Source organism: Sprattus sprattus, assembly GCF_963457725.1.
Source record: "Sprattus sprattus genome assembly, chromosome: 19".
Classification (NCBI taxonomy): domain Eukaryota; kingdom Metazoa; phylum Chordata; class Actinopteri; order Clupeiformes; family Clupeidae; genus Sprattus; species Sprattus sprattus.
This window is the reverse complement of record NC_137917.1, coordinates 11,357,656-11,384,229: the sequence shown is the minus strand read 5'-3', so window position 1 is coordinate 11,384,229 and position 26,574 is coordinate 11,357,656. Positions and strand designations below refer to the sequence as shown.

At 42.6% G+C, this 26,574-nt stretch overlaps 2 protein-coding genes across 2 annotated transcripts; one reads left to right on the top strand and one right to left on the bottom strand.

Moving 5' to 3' along the window:
- Positions 1–974: 974 nt before the first annotated feature.
- LOC308380992 (tropomyosin alpha-1 chain-like) lies at positions 975–16,844 on the top strand. The gene is made up of 10 exons (XM_080858474.1): positions 975–1,234; positions 2,131–2,256; positions 8,087–8,220; positions 9,711–9,828; positions 10,163–10,233; positions 12,010–12,085; positions 14,153–14,215; positions 14,356–14,425; positions 14,582–14,660; positions 16,241–16,844. Exons 1-10 carry the CDS (start codon positions 1,121–1,123, stop codon positions 16,242–16,244), a joined length of 855 nt encoding a protein of 284 aa, XP_080714600.1. The 5' UTR covers positions 975–1,120; the 3' UTR covers positions 16,245–16,844.
- A 7,342-nt stretch (positions 16,845–24,186) lies between these two features.
- Positions 24,187–26,093, bottom strand: pmvk (phosphomevalonate kinase; the record flags this gene model as incomplete). The annotated part of the gene is made up of 5 exons (XM_080858476.1): positions 25,981–26,093; positions 25,479–25,542; positions 24,946–25,098; positions 24,468–24,597; positions 24,187–24,365 (listed from the first exon to the last, which is right to left on the bottom strand). Exons 1-5 carry the CDS (start codon positions 26,067–26,069, stop codon positions 24,187–24,189), a joined length of 615 nt encoding a protein of 204 aa, XP_080714602.1. The 5' UTR covers positions 26,070–26,093.
- Between the last annotated feature and the right edge of the window lie 481 nt (positions 26,094–26,574).

Here is a 26,574-nt window from a genome sequence, read left to right as displayed (position 1 = left end):
TGTGTTTTGTTACAAATTCACCAGATGTATCACTTAAGTACAGTATGCTACTGTACGGCACTGTAGGTGGTCTATACAATCTTTCTGACCTGTGCTGAAAGTTTTAAAACTCCTTGAGGAGTGCCATTCAGTACTTGTGTTGTATCAAAATTGTATGCAAAGTTGTAATTCATATACTGAATACTGTACACTCATCAGATTCTTTGCATCAGTAATGCCATCTCCTGAACATTAAAATATATACTTAAAGTAAGACTGGTTAATTCACTTCTAAAGTGGCTAGATGTTAAATAACATAATTCAATTAAATAATAATAAAGAATTTTTTGCCTAAAACATTCAATCACAATGTGTTCCTTTAACCTGTGTTTATCTTATCATTCCTGTACAACAGTATATGCTGTGAGAATCTTCCGTAGCATTTTGCTTAAGGATCTTGAGATGCAATACCAATTGAATTGTGTTAAAAGGTATTGTATGTTTTGTAAGAAAAAATAGATTAAATTACCAGGGATACCAGATTTGTATTCTGATATTTTTGTTTACATTACAGTTACTTATAGGTAAAGCCCACTACTCTGGCAAAAGGTTATTACTTGAGCTCAACAGTAAATCAAATTACCCTTCCTTCCATGCTCCTGAAGCAACGTGTTAAGCTGTTGGAATTGTTAATAGCTTAGTCCAAGCTATTATGTTTGTTTCCCCTTTATAGAGCCAGAACTGTACACGAATACCATTTATTTTACGGACGGCACTCAAACTGAATTTGACAAGAGGTGTATTGAATTGCTGATTGCACTTTTGAACAGCATATGTAAGTATAAGACTCATAACCATTAGGATATGATTGACATGGCATAGGAACCAGAGCAATGAACAATGAGGTCAGACACCAAAGTCGTTCTGGGAGTGGCCAACTGCCCCTGTCAAATATAAAAACTCCTGTTGCATGCCAGTCTGAGTTTGGACTCTCTTTCTATCCATCTGTGTCCTTCTGTCCTTCTCTCTCCTTCTTCCCTCTGTCTTGGTGGGACCAGCGTGCTGTCTTTTCTCCTGACCTCTGCTGGTTTAGTAGATTCCTCTCTTTTCGCTCCAGAAAGTCCAAACCAAATCTGCCAAAATGGAGGCCATCAAAAAGAAGATGTTAATGCTCAAGATGGATAAGGAGAATGCGTTAGAACAATCTGGGCAGGCAGAGGTGGACAGGAGTGGTTCAGAGGAGATGACAAAGAAGGTGGGTCTGTCTACCAGAACACTTGGAAGTGTATGGTAAACAGTCTGAGGTGTATGGTAAAAGTGTTTCGGATGTATTGCTATTCAAAAAAGTATATTTTGCTGTGGTAGATGTTCCATGGTATGGCACATTGCCAGGTGCGGATTTCATTAATGATGAGAGGTAAGATGATGTTACCATGACTAGTATCCACGTATTTTTTTTTATTATGGATTAAAATATAGTGGCCATTTTATAATATGGACTACATTACAAACTGTATGTAGATGGAGTGGACTTTAGACTAAGGGATGCAGTTAATTACATGAATAACCCAATTGACTCATTACTAATACCAAATTATTTTCTCTAAAGGCTTAATATATAAATATATGTATTCATACCAGGTTAAGGTCTCACTGAATCTGAGGCAGTATTTCACAATGGCATGGAACTATCCTAAAGCATGCCCTGTAAATCTATTATAAGACCAAGCATGGACCTTATACAGAGTCAGCTGTCCGAAGGTTGTGGTGGCATCAGTGTTAAAACAGTCAGACACAAAGGCTATGAATTATTTGACGCAGCAGGGCCTTGGGCTGTGAGGTTGGGATGGGGGGTGGGGGGGGGGGGGGGGGGGGGGTATTTATACTCATCTGGTGATGACACAAAATACTGTCATGTCTCTTCTTCGCAGATGTCCTGTGTGGCCAAAATTGGTCTGACTGTTTTGTATCAGTCCATACGTGTGTAACTGGTCACTTATACAAATAAAAAACAAATGTTTTGATCCAATTTATCCAATCCGATCCTTTTTTCTCTTCCCTGGTTTCATTGTGTTCTCTCTTTCTTTCACTTTCTCTCCTTTCCTCTGTGAATGTTTGCTGTGTCCTGTCCTGTGCTGTTCTTCTCTGCAGCATGAGGATGAGGTGCTTGTCATGCAGAAGAAGCTTAAAGGCACAGAGGACGAGCTAGACAAGTACTCTACTGCCCTGAAGGATGCTACTGAGAAGCTGGAGATGGCAGATAAGAAGGCCGCTGATGTGAGTAACTTACCATTGGCATCCTCTTTCTACCCTCCCTCTCTCTCATACATGTACGCATACACACACACACACACACACACACACACACACACACACGTTTACACTCAGCTGACAAGTAATACAATTATCAATAAAAATGAAATACCACTCACACAGGATAGATGCATTTAATGCATCTCCACACATAGGATATACTTTATGTTGACAACCTGAGTGTTCAACAGACAAAGCCTACCAACCAGTTCAATAAACCAACGTGATCTGCGTAAAAACGAAAGACACTTATAATGCTGAATGGGAAGCTCTTTCTTTCAGGAGGTAGCTGTAAAACATTTGGGGCCTTAGAACAATGAAATACAACTTACAATAGCACTGATATTATCACACACACTTTTTCTCTCCATTCACGTTACATTTGCGAGTTTGGTTTTGCACACAAAGCTTCTCAACCAATTTATCCATTCATTGTCAACTACCCTGAGAGACCTTGTACTGGGTCTCCCTTTGCAAGATGAGAAGCCCAGGTCCTCCTTTTGAGGATGACAGTTCAGATAAATCATACACGATACTGCATCATGAGCTGTGACTCACATTCTATGGCCCCTTCTCCTGTGTCTCTCTGTGACAATGATTAAATGATTTGTGTCTGAACTATGCTGACTGGATATAGCAGCCACACCTGCTACCGTAATAGTTTGCCTTGTTATGGCGAAGTCATGCAGAGTTTGCACATGCCAAAATGCCTGGGACATTTTGACCAGGACAGTGAAATGGGTGCGTCAGAGGGTGTAATGTGATGTTCACAGATGAGCCATGAGAACGAGGCCAGTTTAAGGCTCTTCTCCATGTCTGTCCAAGGCAGAGATGAGACTGAGATTGATTTGGCATTTTGTGGGAAGTACACATCAATGGAACACAATGGAAATCTCTTTTTTTCTACTTTTTTTTAATATAGCAGGTGGCATCTTTTAAAAAGCATTTGTATGGGGGACACCACCATACAGACAGTTTGGAAGGATCCTCATTAGGATGCAAATTTTGTCACCAACACTAGATAATACCTCAGGACATTGATGTCTGCATCTGAAATCCTTTGATTTATGGAGGAAATCAAAAGGAAATGTTTTCCTACACTTTGAATTAATGAAAAGGGACATTCTTTTCACCTTTAATGCATTGGCACACCTGACATCTTTGAAGTGTGTTCCAGGAATGCCTACCCTTACCACGCTCAGCATGGTCCACTCACGTGGCACTCATGGTCTAATGACACACCTGAGACCAGAAAGAACTCTGGTGTGAACAGTGTGCCAGTCTGCACAGCCAGCTGGCTGCATTTGTACTTGGGACTGAGGGCTATTAGTGGAGCTGCCATGACGGCTATTGTCACTGTTGTCACACCAGTGTGACTTCTGATCACTGCCGTATTTGTAATGTAGTCTAATGGCTATAGTGATTTGGGTCAAATGTTACACAGAAAAGACAAAAAATTATGACCAGATTATGTGAGATATAGTGACTACAGATAACAGTATCTTTTGCAAAAACCATACTCTGTAAAGTTTCACCAAGACTACTGCTACTCCCAAATGTGAACAGTAGATGTCATCAGTGCTTTATTTTGCCCTAACCTCTCTGAAAAGTGATACAGAAGTCATTTCCAAAAACCCAATTTAACATTTCATTGTTTCCCTTATTCATTTCATATCTAATGATCTAATGCAGAATGTGATATCACCATGAATCTTAATCAAACTTGAGGAAAACGCAATGCAATGATAACACTATATTTAGCACAGGGCCTGCATAAGAGGAACAACATGCAACATGTGTTGTAACAGCCTACTGATCACACTACCAATAACACATGACATCTACTGGTGATAACCTGCATATCACAAACTGTCATCAACATATTTATTTATATATATTTCGAATTTTAATTTAATCTTTGACATTTCATTGAAGGTAGTTCTTATCCTCCATTTTCACGATAGCACTTAAACATGAATGTCATTTTAAATGGTTTAAAGACCATGAAATCTTTCTTTTGAAAATCTAAATATTTGTAAGTACGCCAAGCACATATTTCGACCCCCACATTAGTTGTTAGTTAGTTACTCAAGGCTTAATCTGCATTCGCTTAAACTAATGCGCAAATATGTTCTATCCTGCTGTTTAAACTACGAAAGACAGATGGCAGTGAGGATCTTCTGCATGATTGTGCAATGACAACCAAAAAAAACTATGTAGCTCAGAGTGTCTGTTATTACAGATCTTCCACGTAATAATTCCTTAAGTCCAATACTTTTATGTACCAAGACGCAACAGGTTAACGGCAATGTTACATTTGCATTATTCTGCTCCAATATTCTGAAGCAGTTTGACATAATACTCATGCCTATCGGAAAGAATCCGTGTAGTTGTACTGGCAAAATTCATTATCCAACGATATAATTGTATCCAAAAATATAAACGTATCGTAGGAAGACCAAAAGAAAACCTGACCTAACTCCGTGTGGCGGGAGCATACGTCCTTTCCTGTTTGAAACTGGGCGGAGTAGACCGGAAGTGGGTTGAATGAGGAAGACAAGAGGGCAAGGCGAGGGAGACGCGAGAGGGAAATAGAGAGAGGGACCGAAACGCCGTCTTCGTACTGCTTACATTCCGTTTCCTCACATTCCAGTCTAAGGATTTTGACCAAGTTCGCCAGCGTCACTTTAACCGGAGAATCGGATGTACTAACCTGGAACTTAGCAAGTAGTAAGGTTAATAGTTTAAACTAATTTTGTTTCTAGATAACCATTGGCATATCCAGAACGCTAAGTCATCGCCCGTTAGCCAGTTAGCTACCTGAACAAGTTTTCAAGGGACGCTAACGTTAGTTTGCTTAACTGCTTAACGTAACTGTTGGCTAGAATGTATAACTTTCATTCATGAACATGTGGTCTTAATTACGACACAGACAGTATCATAACGGAAAACATTATTTTCCGTCTCTCCAGATAGTTCGACAGTTTTTATGCTAGACTTTGTCATTCGGTTAGCTAGCCAGTGCACAGATTGAATACCCAAGAGACAGCTTTGATTTATAGTTTGGACCATTGAAGTTTAGCAGGCTTTACGTTAGCTGTGTTTTTAACGAGGATATTAATCTGCCTGAATTTTACCGGTGTAGATCTGCACTGAAGAATCATCAAAGACACACCATCGTCCCTTCCTTGGATCTGTTGAATTAAAAAAGTAAAATGGCCGGAATGAACAGCGTCGAGGCGGTGAAGCGCAAGATTAAAGTTTTGCAGCAACAGGCGGATGAGGCCGAAGAGAGAGCTGAGATCTTGCAAAGACAGGTCGAAGAAGAGAAACGAGCAAGAGAACAGGTAATAAAAACTATTCGGTGACGAAACTTAATTATTTAGCACTTCTGATAACGCGTCTTTCGCCGAATATGCCAGCTGTCTTGATAATGTCACCTAGCCAGCTTGCACAACATTTTGACATTAAACGCCTTTTGGCTACTTTACAAGAACCATTCGTTTTGTTAAATGGCCAATGTTGCATTTGGTGCAGGGTATCAACCGGCGCACAGTAAACTGTTTTGATTGTGAAGACGATTAGCTTACGCAGCAACATGGGTAACTTCATCCTGTCAAATAGCTGGTTGAACGGTATAGCGGTGATGTTTGTTGGTCACACTACGATTGCAACAGTTCTGTAGGAAGTGTCTCGGGTTGGTTGAGGCGGGCTGGTCTACTGCAAGTGTAAAACTCACCTATGATGTTACTGCTGAAAATGATCACTGAGATGTCAACCGCCCTGCATAACTCTGTCATGGCCCCACACATTAGTTCAGAAATAGCTATTTTCCCCATTCCACTGGTCCAAACTGCTCACAGAATTTCGCAGGTGGCTAGCTGTGCCAAGTTGCCCTTGCATTGCTGGAGCCTTGGTTGTAGAGGAAATGTCTTATTTTAGATGTGTTCCTTTATTATGCATAGAAAGATGTTCACTTTAAACCATGCAAAGATTCACTTGGGGTGCCATCTGTGAAGACACCATTCAGTTTTGTCTGAAGGACATCAAAAGGATTTTTTGCCTGGACCAAGAGGAGGTTGCAAATAGACTATTGTTTGTTGAGTGACAGTCAGTGGAGTTCTTTTGAGTTGGTCTGTCAGTCCACCAATGGAGTTGTATGCAAGAGTGGGCTTCCTCATTCAGGGGGGAGGGAGTGGACAACGAGAGAAGGATGTCCCCCTGTCCCCTTCGAGTCATGCTCTACTGATACAGGAAGTGTGCTTGCCAACTGATTGCTCATTTCATCCTGGAGACAGTTACCAAAAAATGAAGTGGCATAAAGTTTGCAGTATGTTGCAATCATTGAAGCAGTGAAGCTTTTGTATGAGGAGCAATTCATTTGCGTCATGGTGCATTATGGGTCCTATTTGTAAAGACTCCTAATTGTCTTGTATTCAGACTGCCTGTATGCGACTCATTCGGTGAACTAAGTTCATTGTTGCACTTCATAGAAATATTTGTTTCCGGATAGTTTTCTTGACAGAACCATTGAGGTTTTGTTGGGTCACCTTAATGTAGTATGCATGTCTCTAAATTAGGTCCGATACTTTAAGAACCGTAAAAATGTAATCAGTCATTGGCGGGAAGGTTGAAGTGGTTATCCAACACTGGGTTTGTGAAAGTCCGGAGAGAGGACAGGAAATGTGGAAATGACTAACAGATGCGTTATGTGTGATATTTCAAGAGCGCCAGCGATCTGGTGCTGCCTCACTGAGGGGGTGAGCATTTTCATATTCCTATGGCGATGGAGCCCACCCTCGCGCCTCACAATGTGGGCTTCCAGTGTGGTTGACCCCTCCATTGCCAATGCCATTTCAGAAGACCGGCGTTTCCCCATCTATGATCACAGTATCAGTAGCTTGGTCTTGGAGCTGTTACATTTAGCTGTTTTTGTTTTTATTGTTATTTCATCCTGACTACCATCACACTTGTTCTTATGTGCTTGCGTCCATAGTGCTGTGTTTTTGACCTACTTAATGTGCATAGCGATCCGCCCCATCTGCTTATGGCACCGGTGCTGTCTCCAAACTAATTCTCCCACACCCATCTGGCCATCACTGTGCATTGTCTAAACCTAGTGTTAGTGCATTGCTCAGGCTTCTGGTGCCACCCACACCCACACGTTCTGTCTCTCTCTTTCCATTGACACACATTCCCTTGCGTCCTGAGAGCAGAGGGAATAGCGGAGATTCCAACATGCAAAAACATTTGTAGTTGTTTAACCCCCACCATCCTCTCCCCTCCCCTCCCCTCCCCTGGTTCTCCACACCACACACTGAGGAATCTGATTTGCGCTGATATGTTCGTGCAGACACACACACACACACACACACACAAAGCTGAAGTGCCCCCAATTAGTGCCAATCAGGTTGCGAGAGGCCGCTGGCATGTCCCCCCCCCCCCCCCGATCAGTCAGTGGGGGGATTCACCCAGTGCTAAGCCCTCTGTGAAGCCAGCTATGACATGGATGAGATGTGACTGGTATTAGTTACACTAGGACTCGGCAATCCTTTCTTCAGACTCAATTTAGCCCCCTCTCTCACACACAATCCTCTGTCTCAATACTGTCCTGGTTCCCACTGTCTCTTTTGACTTCCCTTGCTGGCCGATTCTCTCTTTCTTTCTTTTTCTTTCCCTCTCTATCAACTGCTCCTGCTGTTTCTCCCCGTCTTTCCTTCCTGTGCTATCTTTACCCCCTCCTTTCTCTTCCTCTGCCTGGCTCACACTGACTCTTCCTCTCTCCCCGGCACAGGCTGAGGCGGAGGTGGCCTCCCTGAACAGGCGTATCCAGCTGGTTGAGGAGGAGCTGGACAGAGCCCAGGAGAGGCTGGCCACTGCTCTGCAGAAGCTCGAGGAGGCAGAGAAGGCTGCAGATGAGAGCGAGAGGTATGCTCTCACACACACACACCTCCTCCCCAGGCATGCTGGCTTATACCCAATGCCAATCATGTATTCTTCCAAACAGGGGTGGCCCGCCTACTTTCTGGGATTAAACCACAACAAAATGTTGCTCACACTCCAAACACAGAGGGCTTGTTCAGAAATGTATCAGATGTGTATCTATACCAGGTCCAGTATCTGTGACCTGAGCTTTTTGTTTAGGTCCACTTTGTGTCTTTATATCGTGACTGCAGAAAGCCTTCATGCCTTCTGTGTTGTGTAGTCAACCAGCCCTCCTTTAATTCTGTGGAATGGTGTGTTTGCTCTAGTTAGGCTGATCTCACAAGACGCTGCACTATCTTGCCCTTGACTGGGCCATTGCCAGAGTAAGGGCCCCCTGCCCCTGACCACCACCACCACAAAACAAATCTGGTTTGCATTAGGGCACTCTGACGTAAGCAGTGATTGGGTTACAGAAAAAGCATCGCTTGTAATTCTGAGGACCCAATCTTTGCCAGTTGCTAAATCTGCAGGTAGAATCACGTGAAATGGAAATAAATGCCAAAAATATAACAAACTGGTATCAGTCACTCTTTCAAACTTCTCTGGTGTCTGCAAGAACTTGAGATGGTTTAAATACGTATAGTTAAGCCTATCTGTTCTCAATGTTCTAGTTAAAGGTTCTCAAATCAAGAATTGCAGTGCTGCGAAAGGAGAAATAAGACATGGAGCCTCTGGGTTTCAGGGACTGATACAGCCTGTTGGTCACTTGTTGTCCCACAACCTCAGCCTGCACTCCTCGCCACTTCATGGTCATGGAGATTGTTGCACAGAAGACGGTGTGAGTGTATTTAGCTGATGATGTGCCACGGTTTGGTAGGTTGATCTCGGACTTTAGGAGATTAGCATTTGCGTAAGCACCCGTACAGCTTCGTCGGACCACGAGGTGACTGTACAGTACTAGCAGGTGTGCGTCTGATTGGCAGCCCTTGGTTGGTAAACAGGGAGAGCATTCCACCTAGAAAACAAAGCTGTTGACCAATTCCTCCTGAGACGATACAAGAGTCTTGTGACTCACTTAGAATCACTCCCTATAGGCTGCTATACTTGCAAAAAGAGGACATTCCTTCCGGCTGTCTACTCCTGACCACTAGATTAACAATGGAAATTAACAGTAAGGCACAAGATATCGGTTTGTTTTCAGTTTGATTTCGATTTATGTTTTGTTTTAAGTCATTTGTACACAGTGAAACATATCATTGTGGTGTTTTAGTGATGTATAGTGTTCGGTCTTCCACTTCACACTTGCAGAAAGGCTCAGCAAAAGCCCTCCAAAATAAACTAAGGGCTCTAAATTAAACTTCTACATATAGTGTAAGCTTTATTATGAAGGGGCCCTTAGAAATGGATATTTGTGATGGTTTAGAAATGATTTATCATGCCATCTAGAACCGTAAACATGTCTTTGTTGACTGAACTGTGTTCGTCTCCTCCAGAGGCATGAAGGTCATTGAGAACAGGGCCGCAAAGGATGAGGAGAAGATGGAGCTGCAGGAAATCCAGCTGAAGGAGGCCAAGCACATTGCTGAGGAGGCTGACCGCAAATACGAGGAGGTGAGTTCCTCCACACCCCCCACCCCCCAGGCCTGATCCCTCTCTGCCCCTGGCTGCCAACCATGGAACAGATGGGAGAGGGTTTGTTTTGGCCAGAGTTAAGCTCATACCTTTGCTGGCTTGCTCGCCAGCTCTCTTTTCCTTCCTTTGCTTTTCTCCTTATGTCTCACGTATTCCCCCTCTCATTGACATCATACACATGAACACCTGTTTACACGACATTCTCTCCGAACACACACAGAAACACACACTGCTGAGTACTTCTTTAGTCAGATCTCCCGGACCAGCAACACAACCCCTCTCTCACCTTCTTACTGCGTGTGTTTGTGTACAGATGGCTCGTAAGCTGGTGATCATTGAGGGAGACCTGGAGCGCACAGAGGAAAGAGCAGAGCTGGCTGAAGCGTGAGTCGGTCCCCGTGTCCCTTACACACACAAACACACTAAAGTCACTTTCATAAAAACTAATTGATGATGTAGAAGGAATTTACCCTTTTAAGAAAAGATTGACTTTGTAGGAATTTGGTTCCTTACACACACACACACACACACCTTTTTTTTCTCAAGTATGTGCATCTACTAGGGACTTCTCCCTTCTAATTAACATTTTGCACCACCACCATCATTTTAACCGCACTTCAAAAAGCAAAGCAAAGCAAAGCGAAGCGAGCCAAGCCTCCATTGCAGCTTCTGGTTTGGAGTGGCAGTACTCTGCAGTGGCTGTTGTATGTGCATGTCTGAAACCTCACCCCTGACCAACAGTCCCATCCCTCTCTCTGCATGCGCTTCTGTCACATGACCTCCTCCCCTTCCTTCTTTCGACTCCCCTCCCGACACTAACAGCACGAGACGGAGGCTGGACGAGCAGCTGAGGAGTTACGACCAGGCGCTCAAGAGTCTGCAAGCCGGAGAGGACAAGGTACCGTCCTCTAGACCGACGTCCCTGCCACAGGCCAGCAAGGGCCTGCACGGCTGGGTTGGGGGAAATCTCGCTCTCCTGAACCCACAGCACTGTGTTGTTCATGGCTCAAACCTGCCTTTGGTTAGCCCTCCCAGCATGCCTGAATCTGCTCATCAGGGGGTCTGTGTTCAGGTGGTGCTGGAGCTGGGAGAGCCCTGAGCCATGCAGTGGTGTGGGTTCCGAGGAGCTGGACTGACTCACTGGGTTAGAGAAAGCTGGTGCTGGATGGCTCGCTGTGATTTTCATTGGCATGGATAGCTGTTTCTGAAGCGATCAGATACAGTGAACGAAGTCTGGGCCCTATATCTCCACAGATGAAGTGGAAGTGCCGTGGTCATTCTGACTTGGAGTTTCTCTGTTACAGTGACTGGGCCTTGCTCTGACTCAAAAGACTGAGAAGTGCTCTTGTGTTGTTTTGAGGGGATTGGGGGTCTAGGCATGTAGACCCTCTCCCTATGCCTTGGCAATGCATGTGAGTGATGCAGTTTTGCACCAAGAAACTTAATCTTTGTTTGGGTGGCTATTTCAGTTCCAACCACCACTCTGGGCTATCTGGCTGTTTGGCTGGCTGGCTGCATACACATTCTGCTTTCGCTTTGACCTCTTTCCCTAACCCACCTCCCCTGCTGCATACTCAAATCACACTTGTACTACCACTAACCAACCATTTTGCATGGAATTCCCATATTTGGCCTCCTCAAGAAAGTCATGTTGCTAATTAATTTCTTTTCCATCACTTCCAAACGATCCACTATCCCAAACCACCTATGTTGATTTGAATCATACATTTGTTTATTACATTTTAGTGTGTGGTGTTTTATGTTGATGCCCAATCTGGATGGTTTCCAGCATTTTCCAACAATGCACAGGATCAAAGGTTATGCCTTTCTCTCCTGTTTTTTCTCATTGTAAATTTCTGTCTCTCTTTTGTCTCCCTCCTTGACCCCCCCCGCCCCCATCCTTCCCCACCCTCCCCATTCTCTCTCAACCCTTATCCTCTGTGTTTTATGCACCATACTTGCTCTCTTGAACCCCCCCCCCCCCCCCCCCCCCCCCCAACGACTGACTTCACTCACCCCCCACCCCCTTACTTTATCTTTCACTCTGTTTCTCATTACTCCCTCATTCCCCTTGGTACCTCACCCATCATTCCCCTTCCCTCCTGCTAAACTAACAACAACAACAACAACAAAAATGTAATTAAACAAAATCAAATGCAGCAAATGTGCCGAGTTGGAGGAGGAGCTGAGAAATGTCACCAATAACTTAAAATCCCTGGAGGCCCAGGCTGAGAAGGTAACGGGGGAGGGGAAGTGCATCCTGCATGCCTTTGGGTAGGGGTTTCGGTTTGGGACGGCCAGTTCTGAGGAGACTCATGTCTCAGTCATAGCGCCATATGGGGCTTGTTCCACCACATGTGATGTAGCTGTGGAAGTTCATTCTCTGTGTGTCGGGGTCAAGCCTCATGGTTTAGGTGCATGAACCCAGACCTTTATCTCCTCAGAACTGGCCAATATAAATGTTCAGAATCTCAGTGAATTGTGTATAAAAGTATTCAGTATATCCTGTGTTTCAGTGCATGCACGTAAGAACTGAATAAAGTTTTATCTCTCATGTGCATGCAAGTTGTTGAAGTGTTGATGGCGTTCTCTAGATATGAATACCCATGGTTTCCCTAGCGCCAGACTGACTCTGCTGGGGGAATTTGCCTCTCAGACTCTTTATAATTGTTTCCATAGGAGCTGTTGAGTGATGGCCTTAAGCCCACTAAATTAGCAACAGCTTCATAAAATGTGGGAACCATTTTTTTTTTATCATAAAACTGGCTGTGACAAGTGTAAACATCAATACATGAACGCTAAACCAACTGAGTAACAAAGTATTACTTAAAGCCTCCATTGGAAAGCCTCTGTGTGGTGTCACAATATTCAGATGCCATTCGTTCCAGCCCTTTCCATTCTGATGGTTTGTGAAAGGCCCCCAGCAGTTTCTCTGTGACTGCCTTTTATGGAGCGACACGTCTAAACATGCACCAGAACCTGTTTGCACCTGATGCCGGAACATTCTTTCGTCAGCCTTTAGTGTGTCTGGACAGAGTCAAAAAAAAAAAGAAGAAAAACATCTGTTTTAGAGAAGGTGTCATTAGGGGTCAGATCAAAGGTCACCTGTTAAACTGAAGTTGACCTTCTGTGTGATGGTGTGTTAAGGGTGAGGCAGAAGCATAGGTGAAACGGTACTAAGTAGAACTGTAGCTTGTTTTTTGGTATAGTCATGTTTACGGCTGGTTTGGCCTGTGACATAATTAGAAGCTGCTGGGGCCACATGGAAACAGGCTCAGACGAGCACCGCTCTGGGCCCGCCCTACTCCTAAAAAGACCCTGCCTTATCTCCTGTCCCACATGGGTGGGGTAGCGCAGCCTGCTGAGCACAACTGTGTGTGCGCAACAAAAGTGTCTAGTTTGGCCCCCTTACATGCTCTTTGTGCCTATAGAATTTTGTGTGTGTCCACAAGTTAACACAGCTGTAGGGGAGCGCTGGCTCATGCCCCGGAGTGAGTGACGTCAGCTCCACTGCACACTGCTGCTCTACTCTGCTCCTCTCATGAAGAGAAAGGGCCCCGTTCAGGCCTGCCGGCTGATGTCACCCTGCCCCTCTAGCACACATTCTGACACACTCCGCCTCAGTTGGCCTCCTCTGCTGCGGTAAAACAGGCAGAAACATTGACATTCTGCCTGATTTACTGCCCTGTTTACTAAGGCTTTTCTTCTAGTTGCTACAAGTGTAGGGAGCTTCAACGTTTTATTTCGAAAGATCACTGGGCACTTCCTTTTTGGGAAGACATGCCAAGTTGAGGCTGGGGGTTGCTTAGAGACCGCAAACTCTGTGATTCGTTAGAATCAGTTTCTGCCTTATTTGATTCAGCCGGAGCTGGTTGTTGGGCACAGTGCCAATTATTTAAACAGCACTGGTCCTTTTAGCCCTTCCTCATTTTCTTTTATTTATTTATTTTTTTTCCCCACCCTCTCTGAGTCTGTTCTGTTGTTGTGACTGGGTTTCTGTTCCTCATTTGGGGCGCACATGTGCTGTTAATCATGGTGTGCGTGGCGGGGGCCTGGCCCACAGTTATTGAATAAAGAGGAAAATGTTCCGGCTGTTTGGGGCCTTGCAAACCAGGCTGTGGCCGAGAGCCAGAAACCTCGCCATATGACCAGCTTTCTCTAATGTCTTACAGGTTTCTGCGGCTACATTATCGCACCATTTCGCTTAGTAATATTTTAGTGTTGTAGAGTACAATTTTTTTTCTTCTTGGCATCAGAACATGCCATTCTCTGATTGCCTGCATCTTTCCCATTCCACCAACAGTACTCCCAGAAAGAGGACAAGTATGAAGAGGAGATTAAGATCCTGACGGACAAACTCAAGGAGGTGAGGCCACTCCACCCCACCCCCCTCCTCTACCCTCCCTTTCGGCCATTTCCCTGGGGGCATCCTGACACCACCTGTGTCTGATTACTCCAGTGTGCACAGCTCATCCCACTAACCCCCCTTCACCCTTCCATCCGCAGGCTGAGACCCGTGCTGAGTTTGCTGAGAGATCCGTGGCCAAGCTGGAGAAGACCATTGACGATCTGGAAGGTATGTCATATCTGTCCCCAGAACCAGGCTTTTCTCTCTCCCTCATTGATGAATTGACAGATTAAGTTCTTGTATCACCCCAGATCAGTTGTTGTCCATTACCTCTTACCACCCCTCTCTCATCCTACCTTACCCCAATGCTTTGTACACCCACAGACGAGCTCTATGCCCAGAAACTGAAGTACAAGGCCGTTAGCGAGGAGCTGGACCATGCTCTCAATGACATGACCTCCATGTAAATACTCCACTGGAGTGTGTCCTCGTGTGTGTGTGTGTGCAGTGCGTTGCAGTGCTTTGACTGAATCTTGTGGTTTGAGGGCGACTAATTCATTTTGAGCCACGACTTTGACAGTTATGATCTGAATGAGGCTCTAAACCAACCCTGTGCATTGCATTTTGAAGTATTGTCATTCCAATTCATCAGGAGTGATGGGTTTGTTTGCATGTGTATGACCCTAATTCCGTGCACACATTTAAAAACATGACCAGATTAGGGTTAATATGGGAAGATATTGTCTATGTCCGATGAGAGATGAGTCTTCCATACCAAGAGCGTTCCTTTATCTTCACGCACACTTCACTGTGTAAGGCCATTGGCATGGCAACCCCATAACATGCGCAACAACACGAGCTCACCAGCCACAGATATGATCACTGAGAGCCAACCAAACGTATAACGCGGGTCAATGCACAGTGTGGTGGCCGTGCAAACTTACTCCCACTCGTCCTCGCAAGAGAACTCACGAGGATCCACCATGCAGCCCCTTTTTTTTCCACTTGTGTGTAGAGCTCACTACTCTCCCACTCACATTTTTCTCCCCCTGCATATCCATGGAGTCTTGTATAGTTATTATATGCATCTTCTATGCCTCCTGTGCAGTCTGTGTTCATCCCATGTTTCCAACATTCCATTTCTTTGCAACCAAGATTATTAGGCATAAGGGCTGCAAAAGAATCTCTCTTTGTAATGGCACTCGGATGCCTAGGTTGAAAACGCTTGGGCCTTGAAAATAAGTCACTATTATTAGGAACACCAACTGCCCTTGGCTGCACTGGCATGATGTGTGCTATGTTCTTAAGGCCTCTTGTTAATATGCCCACTAGGACCTATTTCAGACTGAGCAACCGCGTGGGGCCGCACATTGTTGCACATAATTGTTAATGACCCGCAGAATATGTAGACTTCATATTAAATGGAACATAAACAAAGGAATTTTATTTTTAACAGAGAGAGAGTTGAAGGTACTCTCCTGACTCTTCCTTCCTCTCTGAGCTTGTAAGGAATAGGGTCACAGATGTACTGATGATGCAGGTTTCTGTTACTCAAATTATATTCCTCTTTGTGTGACATAAAACTAGGCACATGAAAGAAAGTTGACAAGAAGGCAAGGGCAGCATTCTAGACATTTTGATGTGGGTGTGGCTCATCCACGAGGGTTGAAAAAACAGGCCTAAGGCTAACCTCAATCAGTATGTACAGGTTTTGAAGAGAGCCATTAAATGAAGCCTAGAAGCCCAGAGTACTATGAACCGCTTGTGGTTCTGGAAATGCCTTAAAGGTTTATAACTAATTCACTTAAACAAACGTGTTTTGATGTGAGACTGCGGAGTTGGAGCAAATGGTCCATTTACCAAAAGCGTTGAACTGCATGTTTGCATGAGGTTTTAGTCAGTGGTTTAGATTTTGCATGAATGAGCAAGGTTTGTGGTGCATTTAGTTTTTTCTACTGCTAATGATAATTATAGTAATCTTATTATTACTTGTATAATGCCAATTGTGATGCTAAGAGTTCTGCATCCCTCTCTCTATTTCAGATAAATTGGCACTTAAGTATTTGGAACCCTGTATGCACTGTGGCTGTGGCTATGAGACTTCCATTTCGATCTGCCTGAACTTCTGCTGCAGTCTGCCTCGCTCTCTGCCTCTCTCTCTCTTGCTCTCTGCCTCTCGCTCTCTTGCTCTCCGCCTCTCGCTCTCTTGCTCTCTGCCTCTCGCTCTCTTGCTCTCTGCCTCTCTCTCTCGCCTTACCTTTTTCGTTAGCAACTCATACCTGAACAAACATGTCTAGAGAGGAGGAATCATTCTCCATCGCCCTTCATCACCATTGCTTATCACCTCACCTTCATGTGGAATCTGTTCAAACCACTTTCTCTTTTTTCAGACTCTCTCTTTTTCTTTCTCTTTCTTTCTCTCTCACTCGTCGATCTCCTATCTCTGGCACAGAGGTAGTTGGTTGGCAGAGTTTCTGGGTCACCGTCTTGTCATTGTCCCATTTTAGTCTGGGATGTGTGTCTGTGTTGTTGCACTGCTCTGCTTCAAACCCTCCCCAACCCCCATACACGCCATACACTGTGTTACCTCGACTGCCTGTTTCGATCATGTAATGAAGGAGAAAGAAGAACAGGAAAGAAGGCTTAAGCTGTGTCATTTGTGTTCACTGTCTCGCTTGTCTTCCTTTCTTCAAAAAAACTCTCATTCCACTCCACATTGTCTCCATAATTCACACTCATTGCCTGTCACCATGCTACATCTGCTATTCACATGGTCATTCACCTGGGTATGCTGCATACATTCTAATCCCATGACTATCTTCAACCTCATGTCTTTAAATGAAAAGTTTGAAAATGAATAACTAAGTTAATGTTTCATACGGTATGACGTTGCTTATGAAAAGCGTCTATAAGAAGCGTTTTCACTCTAATCTGGAGTATGAGGACGAGCACTGAACCCTACACTGCCCTTGCCCTGTGCTGTTGCAGAGTTTGCTGGTTTCTAACTGAAGACCTGCAGGTTAAAGGACTCCTTCTCATAATTACCACTGTGCTTAAACGGACCCATTCAGTTATCAATCTTGTCTATTCCATGATGTTCAGTCATCTAGGCTAAATGTATGTAGTGAGTACACATCTAGATGCAAAAATTATCTTGATCAGTATTGAGGAAGTTACAATATGCAACCTGCCAATAGTACTCCTGAACCTGACCAGAACGAGGGGTTAAACAATTGTGCACTTACAGTTGACATGTTTGATTAATTGATTGGAATATTGTGTAACACAAGCATTCCAAACGCATAACCTAGATTCCTGTTTGTGGGGAAGAAAAAGCCTACATGTGCTTCACATGGGGTTCTTTCAGAGGTTGGGTTTGTGCACTACATTTGGGCTTCATTTAGTTGTGGACACTTTGGCTGGAAAATGCATATTCAACAAACCAATGTTGCTATGGAGACGGGCACCTTGATTTCACATGCGCTTTATGACTAATGTGCAACAATGATTCCCCCATCAGTTATTTTTGTCAGCACAAGTGTTTACAAATACATTTCCTATAGATTAGCCTTCCAAGTTTGTCCATTTTCAGATGGGTGTATTCATATCTTAATTGTGACGTCATGTCCAGCAGACGGTTTTCTCTTTAGAAAGTGAAGTTTGCAACATGCTAGACCTGTGTATTATATACATACAATTTGGTATTTCAGAGCTAAAGATATTTGTGGTTTAGAGATAAAGTTGAGTTTTTTTATAATTTACTAGCTTTAGATATTACTTTTGAGCAGTTGAGGGAATTTTCAGTAAGCCCTTTTTCGTACGCTTATATACCAAGTCTACATTACCACAATATGGAGGCTTTTCTGTCAAACAGGTCTCAGCTGAACCTGATGTAGATATGTGTCCTTGCTTTTACAATTAGCAGATACTGTAATTAAGGCTTGTGCACCTATTTGCAATGCAAGTCACTTGCATATTAGAGACGGATGTTTTACAATGCCTTCAGATAGCTTTGATGAAGCTGAACGTCAGCTCTGTTTCCTACAGAGGGAGTTTGGAGCTGTTCTGAGTATAGTGTGACTCAGACTGATCCAAAGCCAAAGGCTATGATTTGAAAAGGTGTGTGGTTGGCTTTTTTTTTTTTTCAGTTTCAGACGTTGTATTATCTGATGTTCTGGAATTTGAGCTGAAAGATATGGCACCTAGTCTGTACACGATTCTAAGTCTATTTTCAGACAAGAATTTTGATTAGAGGTTGTTTACTACCAGAAACCCTTAGCAAGATCTCTACAAGGGAAACCGGTCATTGGAATCTTATTATATGTAAATTAGATTGACCCTATTAGGGTTGCGGCGACTCCTCTTTCTCTTAACCCCTCATTGAATTCCTCTCCTAAAGCGCATGAAAGGCCAGCATAAAGTCTGGATGCTTTGCACAGGTCGACATATATCCTCATACAGCAGATTTATTTTTGCGTAAATTATTGAGGTGCAGCACATAGTTTGCAATTGTATTGAAGTACACTGATGTACTCCTCATGCCTTTTAAATATACTCTCCATGGATTTGTTGACCAGCTCATAACGGCTGTCAGAATGATGGAGGCCCCTTGCAGAACCCGAGGCAGCCACAACAATGTGGCTGAGTGTGTCATAAATTCCTTCGTCACAATTGGAAGCCTGAATGAATGCTCAACCCTCCCTCTGGAGATCCACCCCCATTTCAAATGTAGTGGCAGCTCTTATACAATACTTGTTTGATAAGTGAAATGGAGATCAGTTCTCCACTTGCTTTAAATGTAGATGAGCAAGATGTGTTTGGCATCTGAACAGTAGGTAAAAGAAAAAGTAATCTTCCAAAAAGGCTGAAACGAAAAGCTTTGTAAAATGAAAAACGAGAACCTGTGCATTTAAGACTTCATTAGTGTTGATCTTCTCACTATCACAAATAACACATTAAAGGCGTGGCAACATGCATCCAAAAACTGCGACTTGCATAAGAGTATTCTGAGATTATTAAACAGACATCTATAATATCAGTATGCTCACCTAATGTTCCAAATTCCCAGAAAATTGGGGTCAGTATATCACTAGATTTGTCGTCTCGTACTCCAAAATGATGGGCCAAGATTTAGAAGCTTAAGTTACTTTAGCTACGTTTAGCATGATAAGCGGCTATCTTGACAACATGGTACATTGCGTAAAAAACATTATTTATTTACATTCTAATCCTTATCCATGTTAATGTTTGAAATGTTTTAAACGTATTTCTTATAGCATCTTTAAAGGTACCCAATGTAGGATCTGACCACTAGGGTGCAACATGGAGTAATGTAAATATAATCCTGTAATGTCTGTTTTTATTAATATACGAAAAATGAACAACACAGCTACATTCATATCCGGTATATTCAGGTAATTATCCATGATTGGATATTTACACAGACTTAACGTAAGTGATTAGGCTTGCCCTCATATGTAGTCTTTAGGACTCTACAGTACTATTCAGTTAATCACAAAATGTACCACTGTCGTATTGATTTGTAAAAAGCAAGCAGCCCATTCAAGTAGCTAGCCAGCACTTGCAAGCTGACTAACGTATGGCACAAGACTGGCACGTGTACGTCAAACCGTTTGTTCAAACCTAGCCTTATAGACACCACCTTGTTATGAAATAATGAATAGAAATGTTAAGTTGAGTGATTTAGTCGTCACAACTATGTTAAATGCCCATAGCGCTAAGCCTGGAGAGGCATTATACCAATGCTGGAATGTGTCTGACTTCAGGGCAGTAACTTCTAACGGCCAATAGAAACATTCAACAAGTTGGTGATGACGTGTAGGGCTATGTGATGCGTTAAACCAACCATGAACCAACACATCAATAAAGCCTATGAACCTCCAAAAACTCAGCGAATTTCTGAAATATTTAAAACGGCCAACTGCAGATATGTTCAACATCCCTCTTTCCAATATGTGTAGTGACTAACTGAATGTTCTGTGGTGCTACATTATTCGTTATGGATGACCGGGATGTGGAAAAAGCACGACTCCTGTAAACAGAAAAGCATGCAACATCTGATAATCTTAGAATATAATAAGGTTAGGATATGTGCATCGTCCTTTTGCCAAAAGTGTCTAGTAATAATGCTATGAATGAAACGTCAAGAAAGTGAAGGCAGCTGGCTTTGTGTGCTCACTGCCAACTCTGTTTAACTGGCGCAGTTTCCCTCTAATAATACTGCATTCATCACCCATCTGTCTTCATAACACACATTTGACTTTGTCTAAGTGAATATACAAAAATTGGGAGAGAACAGTCAAGCTACGAGCAATAGAGACTTAGTGTAACAATAAATACTACTTTACATAAGAAATAGAAAAACGAGGTAGAAAAGAAAAAAGTGCAGGAATGCAACTGCTGTAAGTGCAAGTCAAGCACTAATCGAAGTGTCATTTAGGAAGGGAGGTGCTCTCTGAAGAGTTGGGTCTTCAAAAGCTTCTTAAAGGTAGAGAGGGACGCGCCTGCTCTGGTAGTGCTAGCTAGGCAGTTAATTCCACCAACGTGTATCTACAAATGAGAATCGTCTGGATTAGCAAACGGTTTCTCACAAATTCAGCCATTAACATTTTTTTTTTAATGCGATTCCTCAAATAAACACAAGAGGGCCCCGTCCTTCTTAAATTCTTCTCAACTGCGTTCGAGAATGAGGCCCATTGATTTTGTAAAATTCCTGTAGTTAATACTCTAATGCGCTCTATACACAGGAATGCATTTGTTCTTCGCCGGGTAGTTAGTATCACACACACAGTAGAAGTGTGTGAGTCAGAGGCTCTCTCCCTCTTTCACATGCAATCCGATCAATGTATTAGGTAAAACATGGAATAGATAACAAATTTCCACCTAATAAAGTAACTTGTTCTGTATTCCCACCTGACTGTAGCCTATGCAACAGGATGCTACAGAGCGTAGAACATGCCAAGTCTCATGCCAGTTGAACAATCCTAGCTATCTCTAGCTTGGGGAACCGTCTTAACAGTTGGTAGTTGCTAGCGTGTGTTAATGAACGCATGGTAACGTGTGAATATGAACTTGTGTTAAATGCACAGGCACCCCAAGGGTTTCTGCCTTTTACCTATTATAATTTTATAAATGAAATGAAGGTAATGACTAGCAATCACTTTCTGTTAATGAAACCCATTTTAAGGTTATTTTAAAGTTTCCTTTACTAGGTAGTTAGGTGGCATAGCAACTAGACAACCATAGCATTCAGGGAACCCTGCTTGCAAAATCTACAAGAATACATCAACAGATGGCCCTCAAGCCTTGCTTGTAGTATTTAACTTCTACATTTTTAACTACGCTTTTTTCCGAAGTGACCTGCAAGACAAATCTGAAACGATAAAGAAAAAAGGACAAAAAATGTTTTGTGGAAATGAATCTTCTTTTTTTTTTTAATAAATGAATGTTGACTGTATGGAAACAGTGTCTCATGTTCTGCTTTTTGTCTTCTTATTTTAAAGAGAGGCTGGCCAATGCCAAGGAAGAGAATGTCAAGATCCATGCCACCCTGGATCAAACCCTGCAAGACCTCAACAGCTTCTAAGCCCCTTGGTGCTACCACTGGAGCCTCTGGCCCTTCCCCTCCTCTCTACAACCCCATTCACCCCTCCCTTTCTCTCTCTCTGTGCTGGATGACTTGCGTTGGGGTTCGTAGGAACTGGCTGGTATTGTATTTGGTGGAGGAAGCACTTGCTCCGGTTCTCATCTGGGTCCACATATTTTTGTGTTCTAAGATCTCAATGCAGTCCTCAGCATGTGAAATTTTCTTTGCTTTGTGTTGCCTCTAGCTTTATTTTTATGTGTGCGCTAGTATATAAATATATCTATCTCTTCCCTTCCAAAAAGGGCAATTTATTCATATATCCTGAAGCACCACTGTCTTAAACGTCTCTCACACAGTGAGACTTCAGATATTGATACATTCCAGCCGACGAGTGCAATTTGGAGTCCATCAGGATTATGGTGTTACACAGTGGATCATCTCATATTGCCAGAGCACTACTTCATTTTTTCACTCCTGCAGTCTTAGATTGCGTTTGGAGGGTTTTTCTGCATCTGAGCCTAAAGTGGAGCAGAGTGCGTCCTCTGGGAAGGGAGACTTGCAGAGCAGGCAGAGTGGAGACAACTGAAATGGAGCGACCCATTTCTCTTATCTGGTCTCCACGCAGGCTTTTCAATGGGACCATTCGGGATCTTGGAACACAACCCTTATTGTCCTTCCCCCGCTTACTCATTGCGCAACCTCTTATTGAATTTGCTTTAAGTTCCTGCACCTGTTGTCCTTTGAAAAAAGAAAAAAAAAACATTAATGCAATTAAAACATTAATGCACCCCTACTTAAAGGAGCACCATTTTATTACCAATATCTTAACTGTGCCAATTACAATGGGACCATAATTGTATTACTTTAGTTGAGCGTTGTTTAAATAGAAATGAAAGGGGGTTGGCATATAATTTCTTGTATAAGGGAGATGTCTTCTGTTTGGGTTTAAACCTTTTTTTAGATTTTGAGCCATGTCCCACAAAGGGTCATTTATGCTATCTAAGCAGCATTGAACGGTTTCATTGAATCCCCCCCAACTGCTTGTAAGATCAGGAGAATGTGCATGGTTCCATTGTAGTCTTAACTTTTTGGGATTATATATCATTATATCTGGTGAGGTCAAGGGGTGGTAAATTCCATAGTGTTCAGTTTACCAGCCTTTACCCCTCTGCTGTATTGGTTAAGTTGTAAGATGTTTTTTTGTTTGTTTTTTGTTAAACTGCTTGAGGGTGGGAGATAAAAAGGGGTGATGAGAATCACATTCCACTGCTAAACTGGAAGCCATGAGGCCGCTGTGGAGAGTAAGGGGAGATATACAAACTTGGAGGGGGCGATCCAAACATCTCACAATGCCACTCTTAAGTTTATTTTTTTTCCTGTCTTTGCACGTCAAGAGAACTGCAAATCTTTAAAGTGAATTAAATCAGAAATAAAGTTTATCAATAACATTTTAACTGGAACTTATCCTGGAGTTTCAAGATGTAAACATTTTGTTATCAACAGTATTTCATTGTAACAATCATGACTCAAAACATGGATATAAGATTCTTTTTAAAAAACAAACAAAATAAAGGACAATGATTGAATTTGACTTTCCACTGTAGTTGTATTCCTTTGTTAAGACTGTTTTGTATCATTGAACGTTGGTGTAATAACATGATTGCAAAGCCAACCCTGACATATTTGTAATGGTGTGAATGATGTCACCTTAACCTATTTTACGCAAAGTGAACTGCTCTTCCTGCTCTGCACAAAGGTATAAGTGTCCTTTTGTCCTTGTGATGGATGCCACAAGGTTCTTTCGTGTGCTTTCAGGTTTTAAGGTGATCACAAATAGATCCCACATGAAGGGCTCAGAGCTGGTGGCTGTGAGTGGACATCTAGTGGATTCTTCTGTAATTACAAGTCCTTTTTGTGGTGCAGTGGAGGATGGCGGGAGCGGCATGTTGTCAAGAGGATGCTCTAATTAGGGCTTTGCTGACCTGTTTGTAGTTTAATTTGGACCGCACATCCCTGCCTCTCACTAACACTAATTACATCATGGTGCCCCGTATGAAAGTAACAGCATCATCCTTACTCAGAGCCTTGGACCAACAGTTCCTTTCTTGGCCTGTACAATGTCCTATGTGTTATTTCAGGGAGTGGATCATAGAGTTGAGTAATTATCTCATTTGGAGCAAATGCATTTTAGGTTACAAAGGCAGTCCACTGTCTCAATGACCATCTGACCATGAAGGTAATGTAAAAGTTCCGTTGAAATTCATATTTACAAAAGAGACAATTCTGTCTTAACAGTCAACTCAGGATAAATACTTAATATTAAAGGAACGTTTATTGTATTTTCTATCGGTAAAAATATACTGTGAAATTATCATTAACATTTTCAACCATTAACTGTCAGAGTTCTTTGTTGTCCAGTATTGTCTCCAGATTTGTCCTCAGCAAGCACAAACAGTTCTTTCAGCTGCTCCTCCAGAAGGCCAGCATCACCATCATTGTTAATTATCCAGTCAAACTGCACTCCCTGATCAAGACCACATTCAGACTCCGCATCATCTATACCTGAGGAAACAATGGATGGGGGGTGACGTGTTAGTGCAGTTGGTGTGGTAATATGAAACTATTCAGTGATTGTGCATGTGCACTTGGTCGGGATTGGGTCACCTGGGGAGAACTTCCATCCCCTCTGTAATCTGGTTTGCTCCGAGGCCTCCACACGCACACAGCGACACTGCTGAGGAAACTCCCTCCAGAACCACTGCAGGTCTGACAAGCGCCGAGCATCACTGATAATCTGGAGAGGGGAGATGGTGTGATGAAGGTAGACTCTTTTTAAACATCTCTCAGATATTTTTTTCCGTCTTCACACAAGAACATGAAGAGGTTCCACTTGGATCCCACTTTAGTTTGACAGCCACAACAAACACTTTCAACCCCTTTTGACGACAAGGTAAGCCTTTGCATCGAAGAGGTACATGATTTATTTTGTTTTATTAAAATTGCAGCATTTGGGGCTTCTAACACTGAACATGTGTAGAGAATCCAAAACATGTAAGTAAAGAGTACATGTTGGCCACAACAAAAATTCAGAGCACATTTATTTTCAGGGATGAAGACTAAAGATAAAACATCAGGATCTTACCCACACAGGCTGTTTGGCCTCTCTGATGGCCAACCGGCAGAAGAACCCAGGATCCTCTTCCCTCTTCCTCTCCCCCCACTGGATCATGTCGGCTCTGTACTTTTCCTTATACTGACCAGCTCCCAGCAGCTCACTGTAGTCCAACCCATGATCCTAATATGAGGACCATCAAAGGAATGGCTTTTGGAATGTATTGAATTTGATGACGCATAGCCAAAAAGTAATGCTTTCCAGCCATACACTTTAATAATACCTTAGAACTAAAGCCTAAGGTATTTTTATATTTTTAGAACATACTCCAGCAATGACACCTTGTAGACTGGAGCTATATGACCATTTCCATATTATATCTCAGATACCAATGTCCATGATAATAGGTGATTTACACTTCACATTGAGAGGTGAAAGAACAACAAACATTTCACACAAATAACACTACTATTATTGTCACATACTAATTCAAGAGAACATTATGTTGCGGTTAATTGCAGACAAAGTAATCTGACTTGATGTGAGATGATCTTTTAACCTACCTTTGCATATTGTTCTTTCAGGGGCCCAGAGAGACGCAGGATGCAACAGACATCAGCACCCAGCCTGTTTAAAAACAAATTACACATTGTGCTTAGCTCTGAAGGGACTTATGTAGTTTGTTGTCAAAATGGAATAATTATTAATTTCTAAAAACCTAAATACAGGTTTCCTAACATTGCTGTTCATTCATACATCTATTTTTTTCTAGTTTCAGACAAATTTGTGAATTTCTACGTAACATTTCTCCAGAATCAAAATACATACGGGAACAACTGAAGACTATTTGATCACTGTTCTGTCGGAATTAGGATACAGATCTAAGTCCAGAAACGTGGCACATGAGTTGTTGACAAGATTCATGGGTGAAAGCAAATCTCATCAGAGAGAAAGACCATAGTAAGTAAGTAAGTAAAGTTTATTTTTAGAGCACATTTAAAACAGCTCGCACTGACCAAAGTGCTGTACATAGTGCATAGAAAGAATAAAGGAATAGGACCTCACCTTTCCTGAATTCTGTCGGTTACATAGTCCTTTCCAGATTTACGTTTACCACTAAATATCAGTATCAATTCGGGTTTTGTGGTGGACATCACCGCTTGCTTGGCAGTCAGTGTTCGCAGCACTACTTTTCCGCATGTTCACTGGGCATCTTCAAACCAACGAATGGCACCACTGACATATTTACCTTAGTGTACAGAAAAAATGCGCAACAATAAAATACATAAACCCAAGCACTTATTGAACTAAGTGACCCGTTAACATCGGCGTAGGTACTACACGAGCTTCAATATTTAATTCGCCATAAAGTCGCCACAGTAAATTGTGGCGTTATGGTGGGAAGTCCTCTGAAAAACTTTGAATGTAATCTGTAGTTCCTTGTCTACATGCGTTTACGGTATCATCGGATGAGCGTCTGACCACGGCGAACTTGATCATGGAATGTGGAAATGGGGGTGGTTTATACTTATGAAATTTAAATGTTTCTGAACACACAAATATATCAGGATAACATAATAATTTTGTTTGGTACAGAATATATGAGGCTAAAAAAAGTATCAAATGTAATCCAAACTAAATCGTATACGTTGAAGAAAG

Excerpts from the sequence above, each read along its gene's own strand:
- LOC308380992 (XM_080858474.1), top strand. The coding sequence starts at position 1,121 with ATGGAGGCCATCAAAAAGAAGATGTTAATGCTCAAGATGGATAAGGAG. Across the intron at positions 8,221-9,710 it reads GCTGCAGATGAGAGCGAGAG|AGGCATGAAGGTCATTGAGA; the intron begins GTATGCTCTCAC and ends CGTCTCCTCCAG. Across the intron at positions 9,829-10,162 it reads CTGACCGCAAATACGAGGAG|ATGGCTCGTAAGCTGGTGAT; the intron begins GTGAGTTCCTCC and ends GTTTGTGTACAG.